The sequence below is a fragment of the Curcuma longa genome, chromosome 3 (assembly GCF_044706935.1).
Source record: "Curcuma longa cultivar G26 ecotype Majalengka, Jawa Barat chromosome 3, ITB_CL_G26_1.1, whole genome shotgun sequence".
NCBI classification, from domain to species: domain Eukaryota; kingdom Viridiplantae; phylum Streptophyta; class Magnoliopsida; order Zingiberales; family Zingiberaceae; genus Curcuma; species Curcuma longa.
In genome coordinates, this window is record NC_133863.1 from 5148021 (window position 1) to 5164392 (window position 16372).

The following is a 16372-nucleotide window of genomic DNA, read 5'->3' on the forward strand; positions in this document are numbered from 1 at the left end:
GATGGCTCCTTTGTTGGAGATGAGACGGCTCATCCACCTCGGCCTCCTCTGCTCCCTCCACGATCCTCACTCACTCACGGCGGACTCTCTCGTCGGAGAGCAACTCCGTCGCTGATCGCCCCTCTCTCCAAGTCTCCAATCCCAACTCGGATACACCTCTTGATCTCCTTCCGGTACTACAACATCCACCACACCCACCGCCATATCTCTCTCTCTCATACACCTCTTTCGACTTCCGGCGGCCTGAGGTGCTTCTGGTGAAGAGAGTGTGGGGGTCGTAGACGAGGAACCGGCAGCTGGACGAGCTCGCCGACCGGAAGTGTTTTTTTGTATAAAATAATTAAAAATGATATTTTTATTTTAAAAATTAAATAAAAATAATATTATGCCAAATAAAATAATGGGTCCCTCATTTGTTCACATTATTACCTTTTTGACATGTGAAAAAAGCAAGAGAAAATTATTTGCCATGGAGAAGCCAAGCGATCCGTGATTTCTTCTTGCTAGAAACCGGAGGCCCCGTGACCCATCTTGTTCTTTACGTTCTATCGATAATAATAATAAACGATAAATAGTCTGTGTTTTTGTCGTTTTTCGTTTGTTTCTGATCTCTGCGTTTAACCTCCAGGCCAGCGATTCCGATCTGTATTTTGCCATTAGAAATTTGTATATTTTTTTTCTTTCCCATCTTTTAGTTTGTCTTATTAGTTTATTAGAATAATTTCTCTGGATTCGATTGAGAAATCACGAGGCCGCCGCGTGTGACCATTTTCATGTTTAAGTTCAAAATTTAAACGTAAAAATATTTTTTTAAAAAAAAAATAAATCGAGAGTGAAGTAATTTAAGTTTGTTCTCTGTGTCACGTTCATGGCGTATTAGAGCAACAGTCTGTTCTCCGTGACTCTCCTCTGCTGTAGTTCATCTCCTTTCCCATTCTTTTCTTCTTCTTCTTCCTTCTTCCTTCTCAACGAGTCCTGCAGTTATGGAGAGAGTGATTAATAGCCGAAGCAGAGAAGCGACGACAGAATGCGTGCTGTTGCAGGAGGAGGAGGAGGAGCAGAGGCGGCAGAGTCAGGAAGGAGGCTTCCAGATGATGCTGTCCTTCTCCTCCGACAAGCTTTTTTAATTCCACTGCTACTGCTCTTATCGTCCTCCGCCAGGGGCACCGCCCTGGCGCCGCTCGACGATGAGGTACTCGGCCTCATCGTCTTCAAGTATGCCCTGGACGACCCCGCCGGCGCGCTCGCTTCGTGGAATGAGACCGACGCTTCCCCCTGCCACTGGCGCTACGTGACCTGCGACGCCGCCGGTTCGCGCGTGGTGGGTCTCTCCCTGTCCGACCTCTCCCTCTCCGGCTCCCTTCCCCGCGGCCTCGACCGCCTTCCCTCCCTCTCCTCCCTCTCCCTCGCCGGAAACAACCTCTCCGGTCCCATCCCCTCCGGCCTCTCCCTCCTCCCTTCGCTCCGCTCGCTCGACCTCAGCCGCAACGCCTTTTCCGGCCGCCTCCCCGATGACCTGGCCCTTCTCTCTTCCGTCCTCTCCATCGACCTCTCATCCAACTCCCTCTCCGGACCTCTTCCTTCCTTCCCTTCCTCCCTCCGGTTCCTCTCCCTCGCTGACAACCGCCTCGAGGGCGTGTTCCCACTGCTATCGCAGTGGCCCTTCCTCCTCCACCTTAACCTCTCTGGCAACGAGCTCTCCGGCCAGCTTAGCGGCCTCCAGCAAGCCACTCGTCTGCGAGCGCTCGACCTATCGCGAAATTCCTTTTCAGGGCCCATCCCCGATGGAATCTCCGACCAGCGCAACCTCAAGATCCTCCGGCTAGCTCACAATCAGTTCGAGGGTACCGTGCCGATCGGGCTCGGGCTCTGCTCGCACTTGGAGACATTGGACATTAGCTTCAACTCCCTCAACGGAAACCTTCCGGATACCTTCCAATCTATGACGTCTCTCGCCTTCCTAGCCTTGTCGGACAACAAACTATCCGGAGATTTTCCGGCGTGGATCGGAAACCTCTCCGCTCTCCAGCATTTGGATCTGTCCAATAACCAGCTTACCGGCCCCTTACCGGAGTCCCTCGGAGGTTTGAAAGGCATGAACTATCTTAACCTAGACAACAACTTGCTCACCGGACAGATTACAGACGCGGTGGCGGAATGCTCGTCCCTGAGCCAGCTACGGTTGAAGGGGAACAAGCTCAACGGCAGCATTCCACACGGTGTGTTCAATTTGGGCCTCGAAGTGCTCGACTTGGCATCGAACGAGCTTTCTGGAGCGGTGCCGCCGCCGTCGACGAGGATGTCGGAAACCCTACGCTCGTTGGACTTGTCGTCCAATCGGCTGACGGGTGCGATCCCGCCGGAGGTGGCGACGTTGTCGAGTCTGAGGTACTTGAACTTTTCGTCGAACGAGTTCCAGGCACCGATGCCGTCCGAGTTTAGTCGTTTTCGCTACCTTGCTGTGTTGGATCTCCGGAGCTGCCGGCTATACGGTACGATACCACGGGACCTGTGCGATTCCGGTAGCCTCTCCGTGCTGCAGCTCGACAACAATTCCCTCACTGATCCGATACCCGACGAGATCGGCAACTGCTCGTCTCTCTACTTCTTGTAATTGATGATATAATTCAATCAATTCCTCGATTTAAATTTGAGGCGGCGTTGTTGATTTAATTCGCTTACGAATTGTTTGCAGGGGAATGTCACACAACAGCTTGAGCGGATCGATCCCGGCGTCCCTGTCGCGTCTCAAGAAGCTCGAATTCCTCAACCTGGAGTTCAACAACTTGAGCGGCGAGATCCCGCAGCAGCTCGGCGGCCTCGACAGCCTTCTGGCAGTCAACATCTCCCACAACCGCCTCACTGGGCGGCTGCCGGAGGGTGGAATCTTTCCCTCCCTGGGTCCGAGCGCGTTGCAGGGCAACCTCGGCCTCTGTACTCCACTCGTGAAGGAGCCCTGCAAGATGAACGTCCCCAAGCCGCTCGTCCTCGACCCGGACTCCTACCAGCGCAGCAACGGCATGGTCACCGTCGGCGCCGCCGCGGACCCGTCGTCGGCTGTGATTCGGCACCGGAAGTTTCTTAGCGTGTCGTCGATGGTGGCCATCTCCGCCGCGCTCGTAATCGCGGTGGGGGTCGTGGTGGTCACTCTGTTCAGCGTGTCTGCGCGGAGGAGGATCGTACGGACGGAGGCCGCGCTGGATAACAAATTTTCGAGCTCGATCGTCTCGGCAGGGGCAACGCCGGCGGTGGGGAAGATGGTATTGTTCGGCGCGAGGACCTATCGTAGATGCGACGACTTCGCCGGAAGCGCCGACGCTCTGCTCGCCAAGGCCACCGAAGTAGGCAGGGGAGTGTTCGGCACCCTGTACCGAGCCCCCATTGGCCGCGACGGAGACGGCCGCGCCGTAGCCGTCAAGAAGCTGATAACAGAGGACCTCGTCAATTACCACGACGACTTCGACCGCGAAATCCGGGCGCTGGCCAAGGCGCGCCACCCCAAGCTGATGCCACTCCGTGGATACTACTGGACGCCACAGTTGCAATTACTCATCACCGACTACATCCCCTATGGGAGCTTACACTCCATGCTTCACGATCCTCGGCCGGCGTCCTCGCCGGCGCTGTCATGGCACGACCGCTTCAACATCGTAATGGGCACCGCCGAAGGCCTCGCCCACCTGCACCACGGTTTCCGGCCGCCGCTCGTGCACTACAACCTCAAGTCCACCAACATCCTCCTCGACGTCGGCCGCAACCCCGTCTTGTCGGACTTCGGGCTCGCGAAGCTCGTGAACAAGCTCGAGAAGTACGTGAACAGGGCGAGGTTGCAGGGCAGCGGGGGCTACATGGCTCCGGAGCTGGCGAGCCAGAGCGTCAGGGTGAACGAGAAGTGCGACGTGTACAGCTTCGGCGTGGTGATGCTGGAAGTGGTGACGGGGAGGCGGCCGGTGGAGTACCGGGGGGAGGAGATGGCGGTGCTAGCGGACCAAGTGAGGGTGGCGCTGGAACAGGGAAGCGCGGCGGCGGAGTGGGTGGACCCGAGCATGGGCGAGTTCCCGGAGGAGGAGGTGGTGCCGGCGCTCAAGCTAGGGCTGGTGTGCGCGTCGCATATCCCGTCGAGCAGGCCGACGATGGCAGAGGTGGTGCAGGTATTGCAGGTGATCAGGACGCCGGTGGCGGAGCGAATGAAGGCGTTTTGAACGAACAAGAATAAGCGAATAAGTCTCGTCGTCGTCTTATTAATTAATTAATTAATTATAATTCTGGTTTGTACTTTATTAGCTACTTCAATGATCATGGATTTCAGGTCCTTAAAATGTAAACTTAATTAATTCCTCCAGTTATGTTAATGCAAAACTGCTTCCTTCTTCATAGATCTTCCCATGCTGTTCTGCAAAAAAATGTAATTGCAATTTATTATGACGCAGGCAGATTGAGTTGTCAGCTGCTCAGAAGCTTTCCATGCTGTCAGCTGCTTCATCTGCATGCAAGAAGATTCATATCAGAGACGCTTGATTCTTACATTCAATCAGAAACAAGAATCTGTCAAAAGGCAATATTATCACTTTTACGAATCAAAGCGATGAACAATAATATAGACAAAGTAGTTTCTCAAAATGCTTCTTCTTCTTCTTCTTCTTCTTGCGACTTGCAACAATAGAACAAGCTCTAGAGCACACCAAGATCGGTGTGAATGAAACCTAGGCATGCTTGCCGTTGCTCTGATAAAAACTGACAACCTCGATGCTATTGAGCTGATCATCTCTACTGTAGGCAGTGGAGTTTGATTTGTCTAAATTAAGGAAGAGGCAAACCACAGCACAGTCATCAGTCTTTGACGTTGGATATTTGAACTTCCAGGCACGAGCAGCTGATTCAACAAGAGAACAAGCAGAAGAGGACCTTGTTGGAGCAGAGGCGACGATGCTTACCACATCTTTGTTTGATAAAACATCCCAGACCTGACAAAATTTGGGGAGATCTCAAGGATATTTCATTTAGCACATTCATGTTACTTAGTGTAGATCAGAAGATATTCACTAAGCTTATGGATTTCTGTTAGCCACTAAGTATATTAAAAGAACGAAATAAATCTCACCCCATCAGTTGCCAAGACAATAAACTCGTCTTTTGCTGTAACGCGTCTGTATGAAACTTCAGGAACAGAAATTAAACCAAAATCCTTCAAACAAAAATCTCCAAAAGCCCGTGCCATAGCCAAGCCCGGGGAGTCCATATCGGGCAACCATACCCGAGCCACTTCTGGTTCATTCTTCAAGGCAAAGACACGGCCCCTATGATGCCTAATTCTTTCGGCTTCCCCTTAAAAGAAAAGAATGATACATTAGAAGGAATTAAACTTAGTGGTTGCTTCGATAAGCAAAGCTAATTGGAAGTACTATGAAGGTCCATTGGCAACCTTTGTTGATATCTATTACATAAGCAACTAGCTTATGTAAGGGAAATGATATTTGTGGAAAAAATAATGATCTCAAAATGAGGCACCATGAGAAAATTCAATCAAAGAATTAATTTTTAATTGTAATGACTCCATGATTCCACGCCAGGGTGCAGTGCAACTCTTATGGATCAAGGTCTTTGAGTTATATATCATCTAGAATTTGAAAGTGCATTGACTATAAGAGATGAATTAAAACATTCATAAGTACCATCACACTCAAATTTACAAATCACAGTTAGAAAAGTTAACACTGAATTTGCATTTGAATGGGTAGAGACAAAAATTGCCACCACATGCAAAGCATGCCCCATCTTACATACATCTTGCTTAATAATCTAATGGTTATCCAATGAAACTCCGCTGAAGCTTTAGTAAGAGATGAAATGATGATGTTTTGTCTCATAAAAACGTGCTGAAGTTAAAATGGTGTTTTTGAGAACATAGATTCATTCTTAAATGAGAATGGTCCTTTGAGTATAGATATGCCAAGGAATTTCAGCAACATAGGAATATCAATTAGTCGTACATTGAAAAGTAAGTTAAGAATGAAAGGATGTCAACAATGGATTACAAGGACGGACATGAGAGGAAGTACGAATAAGCATAAGATTTAAAACTAAGGGAGATAAAAATATATATACATATAAAAAGACGGAAAAACTTACTAGGAAGGCTTGGTTTGAGATCTGTAGTCAACTGGACTGCAATCAAACAGTTGTTTTCATCTCTAGTACCCAAAACTGCTCTCGAGTCTCCAACATTTCCAATGACAAGATCTTCACCCTACAGAGACACAAGATTACTAACTGATAGGTAGAAGCTTTATCAGATGAAGATAAAATGTGGAGAGTTATTAACCTGCTTGACCAGAGTGACTGCTGTTGTGCCACTAAGAAAGCAATCAATTTCTGGACGCAGTCTCAGTTCTTTATCCACTATTCGAAAAGTCTTTAGGAACGAAACTTTCACTTCTTTAAAGAATTTTGAATGCCCGTCTTTTTCTTCACAGACATTAGGAGGTCTGGGCTGTTCCTGAGGAATTGTTGATGGAATTGCCTCCGAATTCATGATATTAATATTGTTTTCTTTCAAATCATGATTTCCTGTATTTAGCTGCAAATTGGCACATAGATTCAAAGGAAGGATGTCTCTTACTTTCCTTGCCACCATGTGGCCATTTGGGCCATGACCATCAAAAACTCCACAAAAGATTGTATCACTCCTATCACCAAAATTCTGCATGTTAAAGATAAAGTTATTATGGTTATAAAAGACAATCTACCAAGCAAACAAAAAAAATTCTTCCATAAACAAGATCATGAAGGAAAAAAAAAGGTTGGATTGAGTCAACAAAAATTTACAGTAGAATGGAAAAAAGGAACACCAGGTCATTAATTCTAACCATATATATATGTTCAGTTAACCAAAAAACATGTTTGTGCCTGCCTGAGAAAGATAAATCTCACTGAAAAAAAAATAACACTTGATCATAAATGAAGAAAGGCTTAACATTTCTAAATAAGAAACGTAAAGTTCATGGAAGCTGAATTAGTGTCGATAGTCTGTATCTTTAGCATATGGTTTAATTTCCTCAACATAGGACCTCAGCATGACAGATCGTACACAAGGATCTGTCGTATTTTGAGGTGACAAAAATAATTGGCAAGGCATTCGACAAGATACAAAATTCTCAATTCCAATGATGGCAACAAAATAAATCACCTCCCAGACGATCATGGCGTCCTGGTTGGTCCCCTTCTTGCCTTGCTGGGTGAACAGCGACGCGGTGCTGGTGGCGCCATTACGACACATCCGTTCCCAGATTCCGTCCAGCTCCTCCTCCTCCGGCGACGGCCATCGCCTCCTTAAGCGGCCGCCTTGCCGCCTGGCCCCGGAAGCAGGGGACGCCGGGGACGTCGGGTTGGGGCCGCTGCTCCATCCGTCAGACGACAGGCAGGACCCCATCGGGAGGGTCCTGATCACTTCCAATATGCACTCCATAGCAGCGAGGCATTTGAACCAGACGAATAGCGTTGGCGGATCCGTTGATTCCCAGATTAAAAACACGCCCTTTTTGGCTCTTCGATGCGAGCTATCCGATTCCTTTCTGCACTAAACTTCTCTCTCTCTCTCTCCTCTCAGAAGAGTAATCGATTGAAGATGAGTACTCGGGAAGAAGGATGGAGGGAAAGGCAACCTTGAAGAAGTAACAAAAACAAAGAAAGAAACAAACACTGTACAGCTATGTATGTCTGTGCAAAAGCAAGGATCGACAAGATGTGGACACAGCCAGATTGCAAACAAAATCTTCAAGGAAATATCACCAAAAACAGAGAGAAAAAAAGGAAGAAGAAGAAGAAACTATCACCAAATAGAATAGGGAAGGAGGAAGAAATTGGACGATGGCGTAGAAAAACCTCTTACTTCAGCAAAAATCCATCGAACGACGTTGAGGTTTGTGGATTCCAGCTCCTACCTCTCCTTGTCTCTCTCTCTCCCTCCTCCCGAACCCTTTGATTCTTCCTTCAATTCCAACTACGAATCCGCGATTCCGACGCCTCGTGTATCCCCGTCCTCACATTCGCTCTCCCGCTCTCCCTCCTCTCGCTCTCCCTCTTTCTTCACTTTTGACGCCTCCTGTGCTTTCATTTTCTTCACTTTTGTAATTTGTTTTCTAGTTTAATAATTTCACACGATTAAATAATTGCCAATTAATTTGTTTTCTTTTCCCTGTATAATTTCCTATATATTGTACATAAAGTAAAAATATTATTAATATTAAAATATTCTATATAATTATTTAAATTTATTTTAAAAAATCATTTATCAATTGATCTATCATCTTTTGTCAGATGAACAGAAACAATTCCTCAACTGGTATCGGGCGGAATTAATTAATGGAAATGGCGGCCAAACAAATGGAATAGACAAAAAAAAGCAATAACTCAATTATTAATTTCGAGCTTTTTATCTTTTAAGAAAGGTACTTTTCGCATTTTAAGTAAATCTGTTTTGTTTAAGCAATTAATTCCTTCCTATGCCGACAAAATCATACAGGATAAAATAGTTGCAATGCTCGATCAGATTGAGAAAGATTTTTGCTTAATTATTCTGTGAATGGAAAATAAATAATAATAATAATAATAAAATGGGAATAGAAGTGTATCAATGTTTGCCACAGCAGTTGGTTACATTTCACGGTCATCGCTCATCGATTTGATCGCAATGACATTTTTTGAATGGTTGTCAATGGTTTCTTCACTTCATTGCTCGATTTATATTGATCTCTTTTTCTTACCAATTTTTGATCGGATATATTCAAATAATAACATAAATGATCTAGTTCGAGATCAAAAGATGAGATGACTCAGTCCTCCCACGGGACATAAAAGAGTTTATACTCGAGTGATAGAGTACCATGTGAGAGTAGGGATCAAATTATTGGGAGAACAATCCTCTTAGAAAATAAAATTTCTCCTAACTTAAAGGCCATTCGACTGTGATTTACTCTTTTTAAATCCGAAGGGTGCTTGAGATAAACGTTTTCATCTTTTGCCACAAGAGATGAGATGACTCGGCTATATAATCACGGTTGAACACTTTCAGCTAGTTGGATACCAATTGAATGGGTCTTTATTATATCTATCTTTGACGGATCGGATTTTCTTTGGGAGTTCAATTGAGGTCAGACTTTATTAGATCGGACTTCAATGAGGTCGGTAGGACCTCAATCTTTTGAATGTCAATCATTTTGGATAAAAGTATAGAAAAATTCAAGATGATATTAAGGTGAACCTTACAAAACTTCTTTGATGCTCAATACAAACATCAAAGAAAATATAGAAAAAATAGAGAAAAAAATAATAAAAAGAGTAAAAAATTAATTGCCTTGTTTATTTTGATGTTGCCACTAGCTACTTTTAAATAGAAAATGAAAGGATGATTTTAATTCATAAATGACACATTTCTCTTGTTTCTACTAAGAGATATACTTCTTTTAATGATCGACGCATCAATAATCATGTATTGAATTGGAATTTCAAACTAAGACGGACCAAACTCGAATGCGATTCAGGCAAATTTAATTTGAGGTCTTTTAGCAAAGGCCGATTTGGGCTTGATCTGATTGAACTTGAGCTCAATCAACTCGAATGCGATTCAGGCAAATTTAATTTGAGGTCTTTTAGCAAAGGCCGATTTGGGCTTGATCTGATTGAACTTGAGCTCAATCTAACATGACTCGAATTTGATTTGACTTAACTTGAATTTGATTTGATTTGACTTCCTATTCAATTTGACTTTTAACTTGATTATACCATATGGCGTTGACTATCTTCCCACATCAATAAATAAAATTGAATTTAAATATTCAAAATCTAAATGTAGCCGCGTTCTCATTTGTTTTGATTTATCAATAAAAATCATATTCAAAAATCAATATATAAAAATATTATTTTTAATAAAATTCAAATAGTTATTCCTCTATAAAATAATTTACAATTGACATTCAAGAGAATAGGGGGATAAAATGATATGGTCAGTGACCGTGCAAAAGTTTAAATTTATGGATAGAAAAAAAAAATTTAAGAGAAAAAAAAAAAATAGTCTAAGATATCGCATCGACGTAGCCCATAATCTGAGATTAGTCCAGGTAGATCATCCGGACTGACTTCTTCATTAGATATACTGTATACTGATGAACACCTAATATAAAATATATATTTTAAAACTTTTTATTTATTTTAATCTAAATACTAAATCTTAAATTATACAACTTAAACTCTAAAATTTAAAATATAGATCTTAAATAAAATAATATTTTATACTAAATGGTGACGGGAGGTGGGTGAAAGGTAACGGATATGATTTATCATTCATGTATATATATATTGACATATATTTTTAATCCTTTTCACACACACCTACTCACGCACCATTTATTAGATATTTAATTTATGTATAATTATTTAACTGATATAAGTATATAAAATTTCAATTAAACTGTATCATAGCAGATTTGACTTAAAATTACAAAATAATGCTAAATCAATCGGTATAAAAGAGATAATTTAGAAATAAATTTTAGAATTTATTTTGAAGATAATAAAACAAAGGTTTTTTTAAAAAAATTGTCTGTGTAAAATTATACATATACTAAGAGATATCACCATGATTAAAAATGTGAATTCAAACCAACCAATGGAACAAAAATACATCATTTACCAATAGGAAAATGAGTTGACTTCAAACAAATGCTAATTAATTAATTCACCATTGAAGTTGACGAATATGGATGCAAATATATATTATTTCAATCGAAAGTTTCAACGAGTGCGGAACTAGAGAAGATGACGACGACCATGACAATTCATAAATAATATTTATTTATCTATTTAAGTGGTGGTAAGAAATAAAATATTTTCTCAAATAATGATCGATAGGTACGTGAACAGCAAAGGCACTCATCATATGGCTTATTGATGTGTATTCGCGAGCCACTCTTCACTTCGGAAAAATAAATAATTTTAATTTATTAATATTTTTGTGTATATAAAAAAGTTAATAATTATATATATTTTTGTTAATTATTAAAAAAGTATTATTGTGTATACAATTGTATCTGGGTATTTGTTTGATGGGCCTTCATCTACTCTGTGTTGGGCCGGCCCACAATATAGATGATATGTGATCTGCTATATATTAGCAGGCAGCCTCGTACTGTCGTCCCTCGACCGAGAAGAGGAGAGGAAGAAAGAGGTGGACTGTCCTGGGGCTTGCGCCTCTCCTCCCGGAGAGACTCGATGGCTCCTCTGAAGAAAGGGAAGAAGCTCAAACGCAAGCCCAGAGATCGGTCCAAGCTCTCTGAGAAATCCAATCCGCACTTGGAGCTGAAGGCCGGCGACACCGAGTGGTGGTACACCTTCTGGCACAAGAACGGCAGCGCCACTGGTACTCTCAAAACCTCGTCTCGCTTTTTTATTTATTTGTTTTCATTTCTTGATCTTTAATCCCTAGAGATTTCTCTGTGCAAATTCTGGTTTGGTTGAGATACTTGCTCGTGGATGCGGCTGGTTAGGGTTTGAAGTTTCGCTTCTTTGGTTGCTTAGTGTGACGATCGGTATCTTTTAGCTGATGGATTGCCATTGGTTGACATAATTGTACCAAATGAATGACGCGTCTGCTACGATGGCATGCGTTCTCATGTTTTGTGACTCTTGATCATTTCGTGGGAAAGAAACGGATTTTCGTTTTGGGGAACTGGTGATTGATACTGCGCACACTGTGATAGGTGTTAGAAAATCTTGAAGAAACTTTCACTTAGTGCTTTAGAACAGTTCTATTCTGCCGAGGTGCGGAAAGAGAAATATGATTCATAGCTTCATTAGCATGGCAGACAAATGAGATCCTGAGAGCATCTGGATCGTGCAATACGCGGATGTCACACTAATGGTAAACTTCAACACAAGTTTTTTATTAGACTTTGATAGGTATCCTGTTGGGCATCATAATGGGGTCTTTTCTTTGGCCATTGACTGTGATGCTCGCTACCAAATATTTGGGCCTGCCCCATTCGATTCATGTCTCTCAAAGACTATTGGATTTATCTAGGGAAAGTAATATAATCTCAATGGCCTGAGACTGACTAGCTAACACTTTAATCGTGTGCCTGCTATATGCCCTGCACACAGAAGTATCTAGACTAAAATGTGCCATGCCAGCAATGATAAGATCAGATAATTAGAGGCAAAATACTGAAAGAAATAAATGAATAAGAGAGAGTAGATGATATGCATGAGATAGAGCCAGTTTTTAAGCTACAGTTTCAGCTTACCACATCAGCATTTGAAGAATATAGGGAACGGATTTGACTAGTTGGGTGGTTCTAAAGTTTTATTGTTAAAGGTGTATTACTCACCTCAAAAGCTCAATTTGTTGATAAAGGCACTGAATTTTATATTTCTATTCTTAACAATCCTCATTGCATGTAGGGGACTGACTGGACTGGACTGGACTGGCCGAAGCCCAACTGTGGTTCAACTCAATTAACTAAGGAATTAGTATTGACACTGCCAGAATATGAACACAGAATCTCTTTGACACATGTTAAAGTTCAATGATTGATCCCTTATATTAAAAGCTTGAGTTGTTAGGAAACTAAGCTCAAAGCTTTACATTCTTAACATGCATTATTTACTGGTCTCTCCTACTCAAACAAGGAAATAAATCATGTATTAAAAAGGTTAAATCGGCTACCTAAGCTATTCTTTGGCTAAGATATTTGTTGTCAACTTGAGGTTTCAGGTAAAATTAGTTGGAGAATTTTGGCAACTAGTTAAGCTAAGAATATTGAGTTGCTATTGAGCCGACAATGGTTTGAATCAATAAGAACTGTGTAGATTTTATCCTTTAGGAACACATGTGAAACATTTACAATATTGATAAATCAAACATCAGGTTATATTTTTTACATTCCCACATCCTTTTAACTGTAAATAAATTTCTATTTTTGTCATTTACCTTCCTTCCTTGGCTGGTGTGTTAAATATTATGAGTATTCAACTATACTGATCCGAGGAAGTGTTTCATTTAGACTTAAAATTTTGTAATGCATACAACATGAATAGTTATGAGCCTACTGTCATTCATAATGTCCTAGCTGACCTCAAGTAGTTGGTTGGGACTGGTACAACTTGCTGTTGTCTCATACATCCAAGATTCAAGGTCTTAATTCAACTGTAATTGGACAACTTTTATCATTTAGCTGCCAAAACATAAGGTATTCCATGAAGTAAGTGACTACAGTCCTAAAAAAACAAAGGATGAGTATTAAATTATTTGTTATTGGCTCTAGAGTTTGATTCACTTAGTTCCCAGAGTGTTTGGTCGACTCTTATGAGGATCCAGTGCGATGGTGGATTCCTTGGGGGTGATAAAGGTAGTGTGCCCTTGCTAGGATCAACGGTAACACTCTTTTTGGGGCTCTAAGAGCAACAAGTTTCTTGCAGGTATGGGTGCAATGCCACCACTCTCATACCAAATTAACCATTTGTTGTTGTTCCAATATGTATTCATTGCATTTTGTTGGTCTTGCTCATCGGCTGTATAGATGAATGTTACTAGCAATGTAAACAAAAAGAGTTAAGAGAAGGAAGACTTCATGCAGATATACATAGGACCTTATAGTACAATCACACAAACCATTGTATTTCTGATCTTGTTTTTGCTTTTCTCTTGCAATTTCTTGTGGCCACTGCTATCCAACGTGTCTGGGAGAGTTATGTTTTCTTGTGATATATTAATATTGCAATCAGCCCAGCTCAAAAATTTGATTAACACATTTTATCCTTTTTTAAATGCTTAATCTTTCAGATGGTGGCTATAAATCATGACTAGAACTTATGACCCATCACCATTTGGTTCACACACTGTTTTCTTGAAATCTTAATCCTTGATATGGTAGCTAAAAGTCAAGACTAAGATTGTTGCATCTTGTGCTTCATGATAAAGGGACTGACTAACCACTTATTCTGCAAGCTTGAGCTGTTAGGAAAATTTTATACTTGTATACTTATACCACTGCACTTGTCTACATGGAACTAAAGGACATGGAATAGCTCGGCTTCACCACATTTCTCTCATGCTCTTCATGACTTTGAAGTATGAGTGTTTTTTTGTTCTGACACATGTAGGATCCCTAACTGGCTTCATGATACTGTGCTAAAATTGATTGACTTGTTAGGAAAGAAATTTATTTTATATTCATATATTGGAGCACTGCACTTGTAGGAACTAATGGACATGGAATATCCCACTTCAACAGTTTACAACGGTGATTTTTAGGATTTTATGGTTCCAAAATGTCCTAGATCTGATCCATATTTCATTTGATTGCAGTTTACCTTCCAAGATATCTAATTTCAATGCAAATGCTAGGCTTAACCTTCTTGAGGGTTGTTGATATGGACAGTCTGTGAGGTTGATGAGCTCGTCTTATTCCCACTAATTTCTGTGTCATTCATCTTCTTTGCTCTGTGGCCCAGTGGCACTCTTTTAGGTATTAGAGTTGGCTTTAATACCTTGGAACACTGAATTTTGTAATTGGATTGTAATACCAGAACCAATCTATACTACTGAACCTTACTATCTTATTCTATGCAACACATTCTCTCCAATATCCATTCTTTGTAAGACAATTCACTTACGTTTGTCTGCTTGGGTTTTTGATTGCAAGATAATGGAAGAAAATATAACAATGGGAAGCATTGATAGCAGGAAATATAGGCGGAGAAAGTGAAGAATCATGGCCAAGCGTGGCTGTGAAACTTCATTTATTTTAAACATACAACACATCACTGTGGTAGCATTTAAGCTTTGTAAAATGGTCATTATAGAATAATCTTGATTACACCTTTACTTTTTCTAATCCTTGACCTGTAACATGTAGGTCTTGCCATTCCTTCTGATGAAGATGAAGCTTTCAAATATTTTTTTCGGGTGTCAAAGAAAACCTTTGAGTATATTTGCTCAATAGTGAGAGAAGACCTGGTTTCAAGGCCTCCTTCAGGTCTTATAAACATTGAAGGCAGGCTTCTGAGCGTCGAGAAGCAGGTTGCCATCGCAATGAGAAGACTAGCATCTGGAGAATCCCAGGTGTCTGTTGGGGCTGCCTTTGGTGTTGGGCAGTCAACTGTTTCTCAGGTGACATGGAGATTTATCGAGTCCATGGAGGAGCGAGCAAGGCATCATCTCAGGTGGCCTGATGCAGATAGGACGGAGGAAGTCAAAACCCAATTGGAGACTGCCTTCGGATTGCCCAATTGTTGTGGAGCCATTGATGCAACCCACGTTATAATGACACTCCCTGCAGTGGAATCATCAGATGATTGGTGCGACCAGGAGAGCAATTACAGCATGTTCTTGCAAGGAATCGTGGACCATGAATTGAGATTCCTTGACGTTGTGACCGGTTTCCCAGGGAGCATGAACGTAGCCCGCCTATTAAGGTGTTCAGTTTTTTTCAAACTCTGTGAGAGCGGGAAGCGGCTAAATGGACCTGTTAAAATGACTCAAGAGAAGTCAGAAATCCGTGAGTTCATAGTAGGAGAGGCAACATACCCCCTACTTCCTTGGCTTATGACTCCATACGAAGGCAAAAACTTACCTGCTCCAATCCTCGACTTCAATGCCAAACAAAAAGCAGCGAGGCTTCTTGCAGCAAGAGCATTGTTGCAATTGAAGGGTGGCTGGAGGATATTACATAAAGTCATGTGGAGACCAGATAAACACAAATTACCAAGTATTATAATCGTTTGCTGTCTTCTTCACAACATCATTATCGACATGGGTGATAAGTTAAACACTGATGTTGCTCTTCTAAACCACCATGATGCTGGTTACAGAGAATCAAGCTCACAGCATGTGGATCCCCGAGGGAAGACCATGAGAGAGGCCTTAACAAAACATTTGCACTGCAGTGACTCATCATATCAAGTAAACAGCGCTTGACACTCATTTAGGCCATGTTACTCATCATTCTATTTTCATTGTATTCATGGACGGTCCATATAAAACCCTAAACTTTTGAGCACTAGGAGTGCTTATCGCTGTTACTTGTTCAATTATATGATATGTTTCTTCCATGAAGGGCCTTTATTTTTAATATATCTTTTGGTAGATTTAATTTCAGTTTGCCATTGGAAGTTGCCAATGAGATGACAAAACAATTAGAATGCTAGCTTGTATTTATGCTGTCATGTTAGTTTCTTTTCTGAATTCTCTTCTCCATTCAACGAGAGAATAGTTTTAGCCGAAACCTCATGTAATAGGTGGGTGAATGTATTATTTTTCTCTTGTATTTTTAATGTATTTGTTTCTTTTCTGAATTCTCTACTGCATGATTGTTTTTAT

General features: G+C 41.7%; 3 protein-coding genes across 3 annotated transcripts; 2 read left to right on the top strand and 1 right to left on the bottom strand.

The window, feature by feature from the left end:
• Window positions 1–1026: 1026 nt before the first annotated feature.
• On the top strand, window positions 1027–4374 carry LOC141824327 (uncharacterized). The gene is made up of 2 exons (XM_074711589.1): window positions 1027–2610; window positions 2696–4374. Exons 1-2 carry the CDS (start codon window positions 1028–1030, stop codon window positions 4200–4202), a joined length of 3090 nt encoding a protein of 1029 aa, XP_074567690.1. The 5' UTR covers window position 1027; the 3' UTR covers window positions 4203–4374.
• Window positions 4375–4560: 186 nt separating this feature from the next.
• Window positions 4561–8030, bottom strand: LOC141823259 (putative protein phosphatase 2C 33). Its single transcript, XM_074710518.1, has 5 exons — window positions 7187–8030; window positions 6323–6700; window positions 6130–6247; window positions 5102–5325; window positions 4561–4964 (listed from the first exon to the last, which is right to left on the bottom strand). Exons 1-5 carry the CDS (start codon window positions 7463–7465, stop codon window positions 4704–4706), a joined length of 1260 nt encoding a protein of 419 aa, XP_074566619.1. The 5' UTR covers window positions 7466–8030; the 3' UTR covers window positions 4561–4703.
• A 3175-nt stretch (window positions 8031–11205) lies between these two features.
• On the top strand, window positions 11206–16150 carry LOC141824446 (protein ANTAGONIST OF LIKE HETEROCHROMATIN PROTEIN 1). The gene is made up of 2 exons (XM_074711740.1): window positions 11206–11413; window positions 14910–16150. Exons 1-2 carry the CDS (start codon window positions 11266–11268, stop codon window positions 15968–15970), a joined length of 1209 nt encoding a protein of 402 aa, XP_074567841.1. The 5' UTR covers window positions 11206–11265; the 3' UTR covers window positions 15971–16150.
• Window positions 16151–16372: the final 222 nt, after the last annotated feature.